This window comes from Bombina bombina, chromosome 5 (assembly GCF_027579735.1).
Source record: "Bombina bombina isolate aBomBom1 chromosome 5, aBomBom1.pri, whole genome shotgun sequence".
NCBI classification, from domain to species: Eukaryota; Metazoa; Chordata; class Amphibia; order Anura; family Bombinatoridae; genus Bombina; species Bombina bombina.
In genome coordinates this window covers 729,066,970-729,084,214 of record NC_069503.1, presented here as the reverse complement: position 1 = coordinate 729,084,214, position 17,245 = coordinate 729,066,970, and the positions used below count along the sequence as shown (strand labels likewise).

Sequence of the window (17,245 nt, the reverse complement as noted above, 5' to 3'; positions counted from 1 at the left end):
AACATTCTGGACTCTGGAGCTGGAAGTGATCTTCAATGCTCTTCTGGCCTGGCCCCAGTTAGCCTTGGTCCAGTTTATCAGGTTCCAGTCGGACATCATAACTTCAGTGGCTTACATCTATCAGGGAGGAACGAGGAGTTCTTTAGCGATGACAAAGGTAACCAAAATAATTCAGTGGGCGGAGACCCATTATTGCTGCCTGTCGGCGATCCACAACCCAGGGGTGGACAACTGGGAGGCGGACTTCCTGAGGAGACAGAACTTTCATCCGGGGGAGTGGGAACTCTATCCGGAAGTGTTTTCCAGCCTGATTATTAAGTGGGGTCAGCCGGAATTAGATCTCATGGCATCTCGACAGAATACCAGGCTCCTGAGATATGGATCGAGGTCCAGGGACGACCAGGCGGAAATGATAGATGCTTTGGCGGTTCCTTGGACCTTCAGCCTAGCATACCTATCTCCTGTTTGCCCTTCTTCCTCGAGTCATTGCTCGAATCAAGCAGGAGAGGGCATCAGTGATCCTTATGCCCTGGCTTGGCCTCGCAGGATTGGTATGCAGATCTGGTGGACATGTCATCTCTGCCACCTTGGAGACTTCCGTTGAGGAAGGACCTTCTAATTCAAGGCCCCTTCTTTCATCCAAATCTAATTTCTCTGAAGCTGACTGCTTGGAGATTGATCGCTTAACTTTATCCAAGCGGGACTTTTCTGAATCGGTCATTTAGACCATGATTCAGGCTTGTATGCCTGTAACTAGAACGATTTACCATAAGATATGGTGTAAATATCTATATTGGTGTGAGTCCAAGGGCTACTCATGGAGTAGAGTTTTTATCAACAAGTTCCTTAAAGGGTCAAATATCTGCCTTATCTATTTTGTTACACAAACGTCTGGCAGATGTCCCAGATGTACAATTATTTTGTCAGGCCTTGGTCAGGATCAGGCCTGTGTTCAAACCAGTTGCTCCTCCATGGAGTCTGAATTTAGTTCTCAGAGTTCTTCAAGGGGCTCCGTTTGAGCCTATGCATTCCTTAGATATTAAGTTATCTTGGAAGGTTTTATTTCTTGTTGCTACATTTTCTGCTTGGAGAGTGTCAGAGCTCTTGGCATTGCAGTATGAGTCTCCTTATCTTCTTTTCCATTCAGATAAGGTAGTTTTACGTACTAAATTAGGATTTCTTCCTAAATTTGTTTCTGATCGGAACATTAATCAGGAGATTGTTGTTCTTTTCCTGTGTCCTAATCCTCCTCCTCAGAAGGAAAGACTTCTGCACAATTTGGACGTGGTCCGTGCTTTAAAGTTTTACCTGCAGGCGACTAAGGACTGTCGTCAGTCTTTTTCTTTGTTTGCGGTTTTCTCAGGAAAAAGCAAGGGACAGAGCTACGGCTACTTCTCTTTCTTTTTGGCTGAAGAGTATCATACGTTTTGCATTTGAGACTACTGGACAGCAGCCTCCCGGGAGATTTACGGCTCATTCCATGAGGGCTGTTGCTTCCTCATGGGCTTTCAGAAAATGAAGCTTCTGTGGAACAGATTTGCAAGGCTGCAACTTGGTCCTCTCTTCACACTTTTTCAAAGTTCTACAAATTTGACACTTTTGCCTCGGCTAAGGCCGCTTTTGGGAGAAAGGTTCTTCAAGCAGTGGTGCCTTCCGTTTAGGTTCCCTGTCTTGTCCCTCCCGTATCATCTGTGTACTCTAGCTTGGGTATTGAATCCCATTAGTAATTAAGATGATCCGTGGACTCATCGTGTCTAAGAAAAGAAAATTTATGCTTACCTAATAAATGTATTTCTTTTTTGACACGATGAGTCCAGGGCCTGCACTGTTCTTTTTGACAGGTTGTGGGTTATTGTAAACTTCAGACACCTCTGCACCTTGACTTTTCCTTTCTTTTCCTAACTTCAGTCGAATGACTGGAGTGGGAGGGAAGGGGGGAGCTATTTAACAGCTCTGCTGTGGTGCTCTTTGCCGCCTCCTGCTGATCAGGAGGTCAATATCCCATTAGTAATTAAGATGATCCGTGGACTCATCGTGTCAAAGAAATACATTTATCAGGTAAGCATAAGTTTTTTTCTTTTTTTTGCTGAGCAATCAGTGTTGACTTTCACTGCTTGCTGTTACACACTCAAGTCCATGTCAGAAGCGCTGCTGCAAGAATGTCACACTTGAGAGGCTGTGCCTGTTCCACAGCATGGATCCTGGAGGGTAAGACTGTTTTTATATATACACTTTAAAACTCTATACAGGGTCGCAGTGTGGCTCCTTTATACCTTAATAGGATCAAGGGTTAATATCTCCTTCAGGAAGATTATTTGAACAGTTTGGGCATTTATATCTGCTGAATGTGAGTTGTTTTTAGGCTCAGAGGTTTGTTTTTTTTTGGGGGGTTTTTGGCTTGCAACAAACGGGTTTTACTTTTGTTTTTAAAGTGTTACGCAGCTCATAATAGCTTGGCGCCCTTTTTTCATAGCAGGGGAAGTCCTGTCTTACGTACCACATGACCGGGTGCAGTCTCTTTAATTTTCTAAGATCCTGCTGCAGGCAACACTCCTGAGAGTGTTTTCACTGTTATCTGTCTGGGTCTAGGAGCTGGTGAGTGCCCCAGCCATTGGAAGTATTAAGGTACTCTTTTTTTTAAATAAGTGTTTCTTTTTGATTGTCCTTGTCTGGGTATATACAAAGCTATGGAGGACTCTGGTACTACATTAGAAGGTTCCGCTCCTTCTGTACTGATTAATAATTCCTGTTTAATAATTCCTTTTTATATTGCGAGGAGGATGTGGTTTGCCCGCCTGCTCAATTTTGTTCCATTTGCCTAAACACTGTTCTAAAGTCTAAGAAGGGAGACAAGCCTGCTAATACTTATAGTGCTATTAGCCCTTCTGAGCCATCTACTTCTCAGGAATCTGGGTCCAGAGAAATTACTACCCTTTCTACACTACCTGCTCCACTTGCAGTTCCCCGTGGCTCAACTAATCCTCCATCTGGAGGGGGCTTTTTTCCAGCTGACTTTACCGCACAGTTACAATCAGCGGTGTCTGAGTGCCTTACCTCGCTCTAACGAACGCAAGAGAGAGGTTAAAAACATAGTTCTCCTGACCTAGTCATCTAAATATTTGTTGGATTTAGCTACTATATTCCAGCTATCCGAAGATGAGTTAACCTCTGTAGCTTCAGAGGGTGAACTTTCGGAGACTTCAGTTACTAAACCTCCTTTTAGATTTAAAATTGAGCATCTACGTTTCTTTCATGTAATTAACAAGAGTCCATGAGCTAGTGACGTATGGGATATACATTCCTACCAGGAGGGGCAAAGTTTCCCAAACCTTAAAATGCCTATAAATACACCCCTCACCACACCCACAAATCAGTTTTACAAACTTTGCCTCCAAGGGAGGTGGTGAAGTAAGTTTGTGCTAGATTCTACGTTGATATGCGCTCCGCAGCAAGTTGGAGCCCGGTTTTCCTCTCAGCGTGCAGTGAATGTCAGAGGGATGTGAGGAGAGTATTGCCTATTGAATGCAGTGATCTCCTTCTACGGGGTCTATTTCATAAGGTTCTCTGTTATCGGTCGTAGAGATTCATCTCTTACCTCCCTTTTCAGATCGACGATATACTCTTATATTTACCATTTCCTCTACTGATTCTCGTTTCAGTACTGGTTTGGCTTTCTACAAACATGTAGATGAGTGTCCTGGGGTAAGTAAGTCTTATTTTCTGTGACACTCTAAGCTATGGTTGGGCACTTTATTTATAAAGTTCTAAATATATGTATTCAAACATTTATTTGCCTTGACTCAGAATGTTCAACTTTCCTTATTTCAGACAGTCAGTTTCATATTTGGGATTATGCTTTAAATTATCATATTTTGTCTTACCTCAAAAATTTGACTTTTTTCCCTGTGGGCTGTTAGGCTCGCGGGGGCTGAAAATGCTTCATTTTATTGCGTCATTTTTGGCGCGGATTTTTTTTTGGCGCAAAAATTCATTTCCGTTTCCGGCGTCATACGTGTCGCCGGAAGTTGCGTCATTTTTTGACGTTATTTTGCGCCAAAAATGTCGGCGTTCCGGATGTGGCGTCATTTTTGGCGCCAAAAGCATTTAGGCGCCAAATAATGTGGGCGTCTTATTTGGCGCCAAAAAATATGGGCGTCGCTTTTGTCTCCACATTATTTCAGTCTCATTTTCATTTGCTTCTGGTTGCTAGAAGCTTGATGTTTGGCATTTTTTTCCCATTCCTGAAACTGTCTTATAAGGAATTTGATTTATTTTGCTTTATATGTTGTTTTTTCTCTTACATATTGCAAGATGTCTCACGTTGCATCTGAGCCAGAAGATACTACAGGAAAACCACTGCCTGCTGGATCTACCAAAGCTAAGTGTATCTGCTGTAAACTTTTGGTAGCTATTTCTCCAGCTGTTGTTTGTATTAATTGTCATGACAAACTTGTTAAAGCAGATAATATTTCCTTTAGTGATGTACCATTGCCTGTTGCAGTTCCCTCAACATCTAAGGTGCAGAATGTTCCTGATAACATAAGAGATTTTGTTTCTGAATCCATAAAGAAGGCTTTGTCTGTTATTTCTCCTTCTAGTAAACGTAAAAAGTCTTTTAAATCTTCTCTCTCTACAGATGAATTTTTAAATGAACACCATCATTCTGATTCTTTGGACTCTTCTAGTTCAGAGGATTCTGTCTCAGAGATTGATGCTGATAAATCTTCATATTTATTTAAGATGGAATTTATTCGCTCTTTACTTAAAGAAGTACTAATTGCTTTAGAAATAGAGGATTCTAGTCCTCTTGATACTAATTCTATACGTTTGGATAAGGTTTTTAAAGCTCCTGCGGTTATTCCAGAAGTCTTTCCTGTTCCTAATGCTATTTCTGCAGTAATTGCTAAGGAATGGGATAAATTGGGTAATTCATTTACTCCTTCTAAACGTTTTAAGCAATTATATCCTGTTCCGCCTGACAGGTTAGAATTTTGGGACAAAATCCCTAAAGTTGATGGGGCTATTTCTACCCTTGCTAAACGTACTACCATTCCTACGTCAGATGGTACCTCGTTTAAGGATCCTTTAGATAGAAAAATTGAATCTTTTCTAAGAAAAGCTTATCTATGTTCAGGTAATCTTCTTAGACCTGCTATATCATTGGCTGATGTTGCTGCAGCTTCAACTTTTTGGTTGGAAACTCTAGCGCAACAAGTAACAAATCGTGATTCTCATGATATTATTATTCTTCTCCAGCATGCTAATAATTTCATCTGTGATGCCATTTTTGATATTATTAGAGTTGATGTTAGATTTATGTCTCTGGCTATCTTAGCCAGAAGAGCTTTATGGCTTAAGACTTGGAATGCTGATATGGCTTCTAAATCAACTCTACTTTCCATTTCTTTTCAGGGAAACAAATTATTTGGTTCTCAGTTGGATTCTATTATTTCAACTGTTACTGGTGGGAAAGGAACTTTTTTACCACAGGATAAAAAATCTAAAGGTAAAAACAGGGCTAACAATCGTTTTCGTTCCTTTCGTTTCAACAAAGAACAAAAGCCTGATCCTTCGTCCTCAGGAGCAGTTTCAGTTTGGAAACCATCTCCAGTCTGGAATAAATCCAAGCCTGCTAGAAAGGCAAAGCCTGCTTCTAAGTTCACATGAAGGTACGGCCCTCATTCCAGTTCAGCTGGTAGGGGGCAGGTTACGTTTTTTCAAAGAAATTTGGATCAAATCTGTTCACAATCTTTGGATTCAGAACATTGTTTCAGAAGGGTACAGAATTGGTTTCAAGATGAGACCTCCTGCAAAGAGATTTTTTCTTTCCCATGTCCCAGTAAATCCAGTGAAAGCTCAAGCATTTCTGAATTGTGTTTCAGATCTAGAGTTGGCTGGAGTAATTATGCCAGTTCCAGTTCCGGAACAGGGGATGGGGTTTTATTCAAATCTCTTCATTGTACCAAAGAAGGAGAATTCCTTCAGACCAGTTCTGGATCTAAAATTATTGAATCGTTATGTAAGGATACCAACGTTCAAGATGGTAACTGTAAGGACTATATTGCCTTTTGTTCAGCAAGGGAATTATATGTCCACAATAGATTTACAGGATGCATATCTGCATATTCCGATTCATCCAGATCATTATCAGTTCCTGAGATTCTCTTTTCTAGACAAGCATTACCAATTTGTGGCTCTACCGTTTGGCCTTGCTACAGCTCCAAGAATTTTCACAAAGATTCTCGGTGCCCTTCTGTCTGTAATCAGAGAACAGGGTATTGTGGTATTTCCTTATTTGGACGATATCTTGGTACTTGCTCCGTCTTTACATTTAGCAGAGTCTCATACGAATCGACTTGTGTTGTTTCTTCAAGATCATGGTTGGAGGATCAATTTACCAAAAAGTTCTTTGATTCCTCAAACAAGGGTAACCTTTCTGGGTTTCCAGATAGATTCAGTGTCCATGACTCTGTCTTTAACAGACAAGAGACGTCTAAAATTGATTACAGCTTGTCGAAACCTTCAGTCACAATCATTCCCTTCGGTAGCCTTATGCATGGAAATTCTAGGTCTTATGACTGCTGCATCGGACGCGATCCCCTTTGCTCGTTTTCACATGCGACCTCTTCAGCTCTGTATGCTGAACCAATGGTGCAGGGATTACACGAAGATATCTCAATTAATATCTTTAAAACCGATTGTTCGACACTCTCTAACGTGGTGGACAAATCACCATCGTTTAATTCAGGGGGCTTCTTTTGTTCTTCCGACCTGGACTGTAATTTCAACAGATGCAAGTCTCACAGGTTGGGGAGCTGTGTGGGGATCTCTGACGGCACAAGGAGTTTGGGAATCTCAGGAGGTGAGATTACCGATCAATATTTTGGAACTCCGTGCAATTTTCAGAGCTCTTCAGTTTTGGCCTCTTCTGAAGAGAGAATCGTTCATTTGTTTTCAGACAGACAATGTCACAACTGTGGCATACATCAATCATCAAGGAGGGACTCACAGTCCTCTGGCTATGAAAGAAGTATCTCGAATTTTGGTTTGGGCGGAATCCAGCTCCTGTCTAATCTCTGCGGTTCATATCCCAGGTGTAGACAATTGGGAAGCGGATTATCTCAGTCGCCAAACGTTGCATCCGGGCGAATGGTCTCTTCACCCAGAGGTATTTCTTCAGATTGTTCAATTGTGGGGGCTCCCAGAGATAGATCTGATGGCCTCTCATCTAAACAAGAAACTTCCCAGGTATCTGTCCAGATCCCGGGATCCTCAGGCGGAGGCAGTGGATGCATTATCACTTCCTTGGAAGTATCATCCTGCCTATATCTTTCCGCCTCTAGTTCTTCTTCCAAGAGTAATCTCCAAGATTCTGAGGGAATGCTCGTTTGTTCTGCTAATAGCTCCGGCATGGCCTCACAGGTTTTGGTATGCGGATCTTGTCCGGATGGCATCTTGCCAGCCATGGACTCTTCCGTTAAGACCAGACCTTCTGTCACAAGGTCCTTTTTTCCATCCGGATCTGAAATCCTTAAATTTAAAGGTATGGAGATTGAACGCTTGATTCTTGGTCATAGAGGTTTCTCTGACTCCGTGATTAATACTATGTTACAGGCTCGTAAATCTGTATCTCGAGAGATATATTATAGAGTCTGGAAGACTTATATTTCATGGTGTCTTTCTCATCATTTTTCTTGGCATTCTTTTAGAATACCGAGAATTTTACAATTTCTTCAGGATGGTTTGGATAAGGGTTTGTCCGCAAGTTCTTTGAAAGGACAAATCTCTGCTCTTTCTGTTCTTTTTCACAGAAAGATTGCTATTCTTCCTGATATTCATTGTTTTGTACAAGCTTTGGTTCGTATAAAACCTGTCATTAAGTCAATTTCTCCTCCTTGGAGTTTGAATTTGGTTCTGGGAGCTCTTCAAGCTCCTCCGTTTGATCCTATGCATTCATTGGACATTAAATTACTTTCTTGGAAAGTTTTGTTCCTTTTGGCCATCTCTTCTGCTAGAAGAGTTTCTGAATTATCTGCTCTTTCGTGTGAGTCTCCTTTTCTGATTTTTCATCAGGATAAGGCGGTGTTGCGAACTTCTTTTGAATTTTTACCTAAAGTTATGAATTCCAACAACATTAGTAGAGAAATTGTGGTTCCTTCATTATGTCCTAATCCTAAGAATTCTAAGGAGAAATCATTGCATTCTTTGGATGTTGTTAGAGCTTTGAAATATTATGTTGAAGCTACGAAATCTTTCCGTAAGACTTCTAGTCTATTTGTTATCTTTTCCGGTTCTAGGAAAGGCCAGAAAGCTTCTGCCATTTCTTTGGCATCTTGGTTGAAATCTTTAATTCATCTTGCCTATGTTGAGTCGGGTAAAACTCCGCCTCAAAGAATTACAGCTCATTCTACTAGGTCAGTATCTACTTCCTGGGCGTTTAGGAATGAAGCTTCGGTTGACCAGATCTGCAAAGCAGCAACTTGGTCTTCTTTGCATACTTTTACTAAATTCTACCATTTTGATGTATTTTCTTCTTCTGAAGCAGTTTTTGGTAGAAAAGTTCTTCAGGCAGCGGTTTCAGTTTGAATCTTCTGCTTATGTTTTTTGTTAAACTTTATTTTGGGTGTGGATTATTTTCAGCAGGAATTGGCTGTCTTTATTTTATCCCTCCCTCTCTAGTGACTCTTGTGTGGAAAGATCCACATCTTGGGTAGTCATTATCCCATACGTCACTAGCTCATGGACTCTTGTTAATTACATGAAAGAAAACATAATTTATGTAAGAACTTACCTGATAAATTCATTTCTTTCATATTAACAAGAGTCCATGAGGCCCACCCTTTTTTGTGGTGGTTATGATTTTTTTGTATAAAGCACAATTATTCCAATTCCTTATTTTATATGCTTCGCACTTTTTCTTATCACCCCACTTCTTGGCTATTCGTTAAACTGATTTGTGGGTGTGGTGAGGGGTGTATTTATAGGCATTTTAAGGTTTGGGAAACTTTGCCCCTCCTGGTAGGAATGTATATCCCATACGTCACTAGCTCATGGACTCTTGTTAATATGAAAGAAATGAATTTATCAGGTAAGTTCTTACATAAATTATGTTTTTGTATTAAAGGAGGTTCTGTCTACTCTAGAGGTTCCAGAGGCTACATTCCCTGAGGAGCCTAAGATCCCTAAATTAGACAGGGTTTACGAAGATAGCAAGGTCCCTCTGACTTTTCCTGTGCCACTTAAGATGGTGAACACTATTCATAAACGAACAGAAAAGAGTAGGAACTTGTTTTTTAAAAGTAGACTAGAGGGAAAACTGATTCCCTGACTGTCAATTAGATTTGTTGGGCTCCATCCCTAAGATGGATGGCACTATCTCCATGGTGGCTAAGCATACTACTATCCTTCTGGACGATAGTTCTTCTTTTATAGAGCCTATGGATAAAAAAAAAAATGGAAACTTCTGAGGAAGATGTTAAAACATATGGGTTTTTATTTCAACCAAAGGTAGCCACGGTTGCGACACTGTCGGAGCTTATTGAGGTGGAGACTCCCCTTGAGGATATTCAGGAGATAATTAAGGCACTGAGCATTGGTAACTCCATCTGTGAAGCGAATATGCAGATTATTCGCATAAAAAAAGCTGCTGGTATTGCGTTTCTAGCCTGTCGGGCTCTCTGGTTGAAGTCTTGGTCTGCGGATATGACTTCTAAATCCAGACTCCTTTTCTCTTCCCTTCAAGGGGAAGATTTTATTTGGTCCAGGGCTGGACTCCATTATCTCTATGGTTACCGTAGGGAAAGGTGCCTTCCTACCACAGGATAAGAAGAATAGGACTAAGGGACGGCAACTGTCCCCTTCCAAGTCCGAGCAACCCGAGTACTTGAAAGCAGGCTCACTCCTGGAATAAGTCCAAACAGACTAAGAAGCCTGCTGAGAACAAAATGGCATGAACGGGAGGCCCCTGATCCGGGATCAGATCGAGTAGGGGGCAGTCTCTCTTTTTTCAGACGCTTGGTTCCAGGGTGTACAGGATCCTTGGGTCCTGAAGGTTGTATCTCAAGGATACAGGATTCAAGTCTCAGGGGCAGATTCCTACACTCCAGTCTTTCGACAAGACCAGAAAAGAGGGCTGTCTTTTTAAGTTGCATACGGGTTTCTGAGTGTTCCCTCTTTCAAGATGGAAACAATACGGTCAATCCTGCCTCTGGTTCAGGAAGGATAGTTTATGACCACAGTAGACCTTAAGGATGCATACTTTTCACGTCTCGATTTACAGGGAACATTTTCAGTTCCTGAGGTTTGCTTTTCTGGACCAGCACTTCCAGTTCATAGCTCTTCCGTTTTGGCCTAGCTACTACTCCAAGGATATTTACAAAGGTTCTGGGGGCTCTTCGATCACATGGATGGAAGATAAACTTGGAAAAGAGTTCTCTTACTCAAAGTACAAGGGTGAATTTCCTGGAAACTATAATAGACTCCATATCCATGAGAATATTCCTGACAGATAACTAACTTCTGCATGTCTTGCCCTCCAGGCCTCCTCTAGACCCTCAGTGGCTCAGTGTATGGAGGTAAATGGACTTATCGTGTCTTGCATGGACATCATTCCTTTTGCCAGATTCCATCTCAGACCCTTACAACTATGCATGCTAAGACAGTGGAACGGCGACCATTCAGTCTCAACAGATTGTGCGGGACAGCCTGTTGAGAGGCTCTCCTGGTGGCTCTGTCCAGATCATTTGTCCCAAGGCCCATCCTGGGAGATTGTGACTAGGGACGCAAGCCTTTCTGGCTGGGAAGCCATTTGGGGTGCCAAGAAGACTCGAGGTCTGTGGACTTAGGAGTTATCTTCCCTTCCTATCAATATTTTTTTGCCTTGAAGGCTTGGCCCCTTCTGGGTTTGTCCAAGTTTATCAGATTCCAATCAGACAATATAACCTCTGTTGCCTATATCAACCATCAGGGGGGGACGAGAAGTTCCTTGGCGGCGAGAGAAGTATCTCAGATACTAGAGTGGGCGAAGACTCACAAATGTACGCTGTCAGCTATCCACATTCCTGGGTGTGAACTGGGAAGTGGACTTTCTCAGCAGGCAATCCTTTCACCCATGGGCATGGTCTCTTCACCCAAAGGTGTTTTGCAGAGATATGCAGCGAGTGGGGGACGCCAGAGATAGATCTCATGGCATCCCGCCTCAATACCAAGCTACCCAGGTACAGGTTGAGAGATCCTAAGGTGGAATTGATGCCCTATAAGTACCATGGAGGTTCAGTCTCATATCTTTTTCCTCCATTACTACTTCTCCCTCGTGTGGTGGCTCACATCAAGCAAGAGCGAGTATCTGATTCCAATTGCTCTGTCATGGCCGCGAAGGAAGTGGTTTGCGGATCTGGTGGGGATGTCCTCATCTCCTCAGTGGAGGTTACCTTGTCGCAGAGATCTGCCTTCATTCATCAAAATCTGGATTCTCTGAGGCTGACTGTGTAGAGATTGAACGCTTAGTCTTAGCCAAAAGAGGGTTCTCTGAGAGTGTTATCGATACTCTGGTTCAAGGTCGTAAGCCAGTTACTCTTATTTACCATAAAGTGTGGAGGACTTGCTTGTACTGGTGTGAAGAGTGTGGCTTTTCCTGGCATAAGGTTAAGGTTGCCAGAATTGTATCTTTTCTCCAGGATTGACTGGAGAAGGGCCCATCTGCTAGTTCCCTGAAGGGACAGATATCGGCCCTGTCTCTGTTACTGCACAAGAGATTGGCTGAGCTTCTTGATGTGCAGTCCTTTGTTAAGGCTCTGGCTAGGATCAGACCCGTGTTTAGATCTTGGGCCCCCCCCCCCCCCTTGGAGCCTCAATCTTGTTCTTAATGTTTTGCAGCAGGTTCCGTTTGAGCTTATGCATATGGTTGACATTCAATTGTTATCTTGGAAGGTTCTTTTTTTTGTTGGCTATTGCCTCTGCACGCAGAGTTTCAGAGATTTCTGCTTTGTAATGTGATCTCCCTTATCTGGTTTTTCATAAGGCGATTTTACGCACTAAACTAGGGTTCATCCCTAAGGTAGTGTTGAATCGTAACATTAATCAAGAAATTGTTCTTTCTTCCTTGTGTCCTAATCCTCCTCTAGCGAAGGAACGTCTGCTTCACAATCTAGATGTGGTTCGTGCCTTGAAGTTCTATCTTTAGGCTACTAAGGAATTCATGAATTGAAGAATAGAAAACCGCACACGCTGGTCACAGAAACACAGAGAAGGCTTACCAAGCCTAAAAAATGTCCACAAAGGAATTTCTCCAGCTGTGATAAAAAAGACCTTTATTGTTTATACAGGGTCCATAGACAAAGCAACGTTTCGTGCTAACACCTAGCTTTTTTTTAAGCTTTGAATTCAGACAATCTTCTTCTTTGTCATCTATACAGGGAAGCGTAAGGGGCAGAAGGCTACTACGACTTCCCTATCTTTCTGGTTTAAGTGTCATCCGTTTAGCTTATGAGACAGCAGGACGACAGCCTCCTCAGAGGATAACGGCTCATTCCACTAGAGCAGTGGCTTCCTCTTGGACTTTTAAGAATGAGGCCTCAATAGATCAGATTTGTAAGGCGACTACCTGGTCCTCCTTACACACTTTTTTTAAAATTTTACAAGTTTGATGTTTGCTTCGACTGAAGCAGCTTTCGGGAGTAATGTTTTGCAGGCTGTGGTGCCCTCAGAATAGGGTCTGCCTCTTTTTTTTTTTTTTCTGTTCCCTCCCGTTATTTATTCAGTGTCCTGGCACGCTTCGGTATAGTTTCCCAACAGTAAGAAATGAAGTCGTGGACTCTCCCTGCCTTATGGAAGGAAAACGCTATTTATGCTTACCAGATAAATTCCTTTCCTTCCGGGCAGGCCTTTGGCTTGGGTGTGTCTGCCTCCTCCTGGTGGCCAGGTGTTGTATTTCCCAACAGTAAGGAATGAATTTGTGGACTCTCCCTGCCAGGAAGGAAAGGAATTTATCTGGTAAGCATAAATTGTTTTTGAAAAAAAAAAACATATAAAGAGAGCAAAGAAAAATGGATAATAGAAGTAAATTGGAAAGTTGTTTAAAATCTCATACTCTATGAATCATGAAAGATTTTTTTTGGGTTTCCCTTTTAATAAAAACTCTCCTACTCCTTTCCAACTTCTTTCTTTCTCTTTCCAGCTTCTGCTTGGAGAAAAACATTTTTGTGAGTTTTTTTTCCTTTCCTATCTAATTGCAAGGTTTACATCATTTCATTTTTTTCCCCTCAGAACAAATGGGAGAAATGCCGCTCCTCCTCCTCCTTCAATTGCCACTAGGAAGATAAAGACTGCAAGAAGGAGAAAATAAATTCACACGCCGCAGTTTGGTTCTTAAAACAAATGGTGTCTTGCATTGTGCGAATACTGGAGTGTACCTCATACGGTCTTTAGTGGAAGTCGGATCTGTCCAAGGACTTAACATGCTGAAAATATTTCTCTTTCCTTAGCAATTAAACTTTGGTGATTGGAAAGTTCTCAAGCAAAATAGCTGATTCCTTCATTAACTGACTTGGCATGATCTGGCTATACAAGTGAATATAGCCTGCTCAGCGAATGGCTCTTGTATAATAACTCATCTGCACCACTATTTTACCGACGCTTCAAAACTGTAATTATCAATGAGGGATTGTGTATAGTGTAGAGAATGAAAATGAGTGACTTCTATGCTGCGTTTGTGCTGGTGTGTGTGAAGTTGAGCGTTCACCAAGAATTTTCTGATAGCAGAAAATTGGTTAAAGGATGGCTGTTCTGGACTTGGTAGGTCTGTAGTTCTACATTTAATAAATATATGCTGTTTTTTCTATTTTTTCATTCTACTTTACTCTTGCCTTTATTTTTCTTGCTTTCCTTATTTTATGATATATATGTAAATATAATTTTTCTCTGCGTATCTTTCGGCATAACCCAAATCTGTGAACTTGAAATTTTAATTTTGTTTGTGTTACAGCAAATATTTTTGTTTAGAATTGTCTCAGATTTTATTATGTAAATCTCATTATTCAAAGTTGCCTAATTCCATTAAAAAATATTCTTTAAAGAAAATTGGAAATTCTTTAAAGTGTTTATTGGCTTTTCTGATCCATTTTTGTTTGGACCAAAAACCAGTATTGTACAAAGTATTAAGTATATATTTTTATATTTACACAAATGGACTGTGGTGACTTTGGATAATAAGTAAGTTTAATATTAAAGCCATGTTTATTACAGTATAATTAACATGTTTAAACCATGGATAAATGCCATCAATAAAAATGATAAAACATGTTTTGTTTTAACTCTACAAAATTGTCATCATAATGATGCCTAAAATTGCTGGGTCAGTTTGAATGCAGAGTAGGTCTTCAAATTTTAAAAGCATAATTGGATGGTGGTTGAGATTGCCCACCTCCCATCTGTTCCATGCCAATACTTTATAATGGCAGTCCACAAATTTAGTCATAACCTATGGCTAATACTTCACCAGAAGGAGGCAAAGACTCCAAACAGAGCATTGAAATATCACTCCCATTTCCCCTACCCTGTTTTAGTAGTTCTTTGCCTGTTTTCATAGAGATAGGCAGAGACGCTGTGTTGAAGTTTATGAATTTTAAGTTCTGAACGGATTGTTTCCTGCAAGAGAGAGGGGGGAGTTTTGTGCTAGATGCTGGATGTACCAGGGAAGTTCCTATGCCTCTTCCAGTTTGAGAGAGATTTTTTTTTTTTTTTTTACACACTTTTTTTCTTTCCTAAGATATGGAGAGTCCACAACATAGTTCAATTACTAGTGGGACTATAACTCCTGGCCAGCAGGAGGAGGCAAAGAGCACCACAGCAAAGCTGTTAAGTATGACTCCCCTACTTAATCCCCTGTCATTCTCTTTGCCTCTGTCAATGGAGGAGGTGAAGTTTTGGCGTCTGAAGAATTGAATCCTTTTTTGGATCAAATATGAAGAAAGAATTATGGCAGTGATATCCACTACCAAAAGAAAAACAGACTCGAGCACTCATTTTATCTTTGATATAGCTGTTATTTATAATTCAAAAATACAATTACAAAAACATGTTAGACACTTCCTTACAGATATTACTATACACCAAAACCTAAAAATAAACAACATTAAATGTGCATGTTAACAAACCTGTGAAACCAAAAATTGGCATGAAAAACGAAAGAAGAAAAACTAATATATATGTGACGTCACTGGGAGATCCTAATCAATGGGTATATGAGGGACATGCAACACCTTTCCAGAGGGCAGCCCAAACTTAATGGAAGAGATATGCTGTCATGGAATAATTAGGTTCTATGTAAGTTCTGACTCACCCAAACATTATAGATTTAACCTGCATCAAATATGCATCTATAAAGTGCACATGCAAATAGTGTACTGAATTAATGCAGAACTAAACATTACTATGTATATACACACTGGTTGCATATGGGTAACTACCCTTCATAGCAGTGTTGAATCAAAAATATCTTGTTTTATATATGAGAGGCTGGTGCATTGTTCCATATACGCTAATTAGCCAGGCTTATGTTTCCATTTAAAGCAAAACCACTGAGATGAATCAATGTAGCGTTCTTATTATGCTTTCAACATTTTCCTGTTCCAGTCAATTGGCCAAGTCATGTTAAATATCAGTGTTCCTGACTTTTTGAAAAGATGCCAAGCTTGCAGTGTTAGTATTGCTTAAGCGATGAAGATTAGCCAACAGACAAACAGTCCTGCACATCAGTATGCGTTCGCAAACGCCAATTCCAAATAAAATTGTGGGTGTGTAAGTAGCAGTATATGCAGAGGTTAAAACGTAGCAATGGCTGTTGCAATTGCAAAGGAAACAACTTGGCTGTTCATAACGGCAATCACTCGCCTACCTAGGTGCTGGGTTTTGCCGAGGAATTATATTTCATCCAGAATCCTCTGTTAGTAAGAGCAACCAGTATCATATGCATGTAAACTGTACAATTGCGGACTCACCAGCAGGCCGTTCACAGCGTGCATGACGTCACGTGATTAGGCCAACACGTGTTTCATCCCCAAAGTCTTACGGGACTTCCTCAGGGCTAATTAGCTAGTGAACTAGCGGTTCTATTTAAGTAAACTGAAAAGTCCGCCCCTTAGAATGATGAATGAACAGGTTACTAACAAATACATGAATATAAATATACAATTATTTACAATATTTACTAAACATTATTGGTTATAGAAAATGTCAGATGGCACTCAGATAGTAGGCAATAATAAGTATACACTTAAAGCATTTTATCAAGCAAAAAAAAAAATTTTTAAAAAGCTGTATGGTAAATTCCCACGGGAATAGGGCCCTCAATCCCTCCTAACAATCAAAAAAGGAAAAAGGCGAGTCGGGGCCACAGGTTAAGAGTCTAAAACTTAACATTTATTGCCATACAAAAATGGTAAATGTAAAATAACATTACAGCATATAAAACAAAACAGAGCTAAGACAGCAGCGGTCTGACATGTTTCAGCTTCCTGCCTTATTCATAGACCGTGCTGTCTTTGGCTCACAGCCCTCTTAAATTAGTAAATCACAATGACGAAATATGCAGATTCAGGTAACTCTTTCATTGCCAGCTTACTAAGTTAACACTTTCCTTTCTAGTTTCAAATAGGAATTGTTGAAGTCAACAAAATTTCCATTAATATATACATATTTATGGTTTCTGTAGGATCTAAATAAGATCTACTCAGGTCACATAGTTTATGCATAAAGGGAAATAAATAATTAGCGCTATACAAAGCAGATATGAATAAATAAGTTAATCTAAGTGTTAGAATTAGTTACAGACAACCTATTGGATAAAGGTGAAGATAGCAATAAAAATGTCTCAGTATTAACATCATATGTGAGAAATAATCTCAACATTTGCTATTTAAGCTGTCATTCAGAGCTACCTATCACATACCAATTAGAACTATCAAGTTACAGTGAGTTGTAGGTAATATTATATTTCTCAACATAGAATTTTAAAACTTATTTTCAACCAATTTAGGGATCTACAAAAAAGGGGGGAGGGAAAGGAAATTTCCTATGCTAATTAACTGGATAGCAACAGATGTAGTGGCCTTTATCAGAATACATAGCATAATTGGCATACCTCACCCTTGGGATACATATAGCTATATGATTAGAAGGGAAAATTTAGAAACAAGGCTAATAATTACAAATGTATATATATTTACAAGTTATCTGTACAATTATGTCT

General features: G+C 40.4%; 1 protein-coding gene across 1 annotated transcript in view; it reads left to right on the top strand.

Annotated features, from left to right (window-relative positions):
- The window catches only part of NUP153 (nucleoporin 153), a 798,292-nt gene extending 783,994 nt beyond the window's left edge, over positions 1–14,298 (top strand). Inside the window, exon 19 of the mRNA XM_053715838.1 lies at positions 13,264–14,298. Within this exon, the coding sequence (XP_053571813.1) occupies positions 13,264–13,342 (79 nt within the window). The 3' untranslated portion in view covers positions 13,343–14,298. The remainder of the gene's footprint in view (positions 1–13,263) is intronic.
- The last annotated feature ends 2,947 nt before the right edge of the window (positions 14,299–17,245 follow it).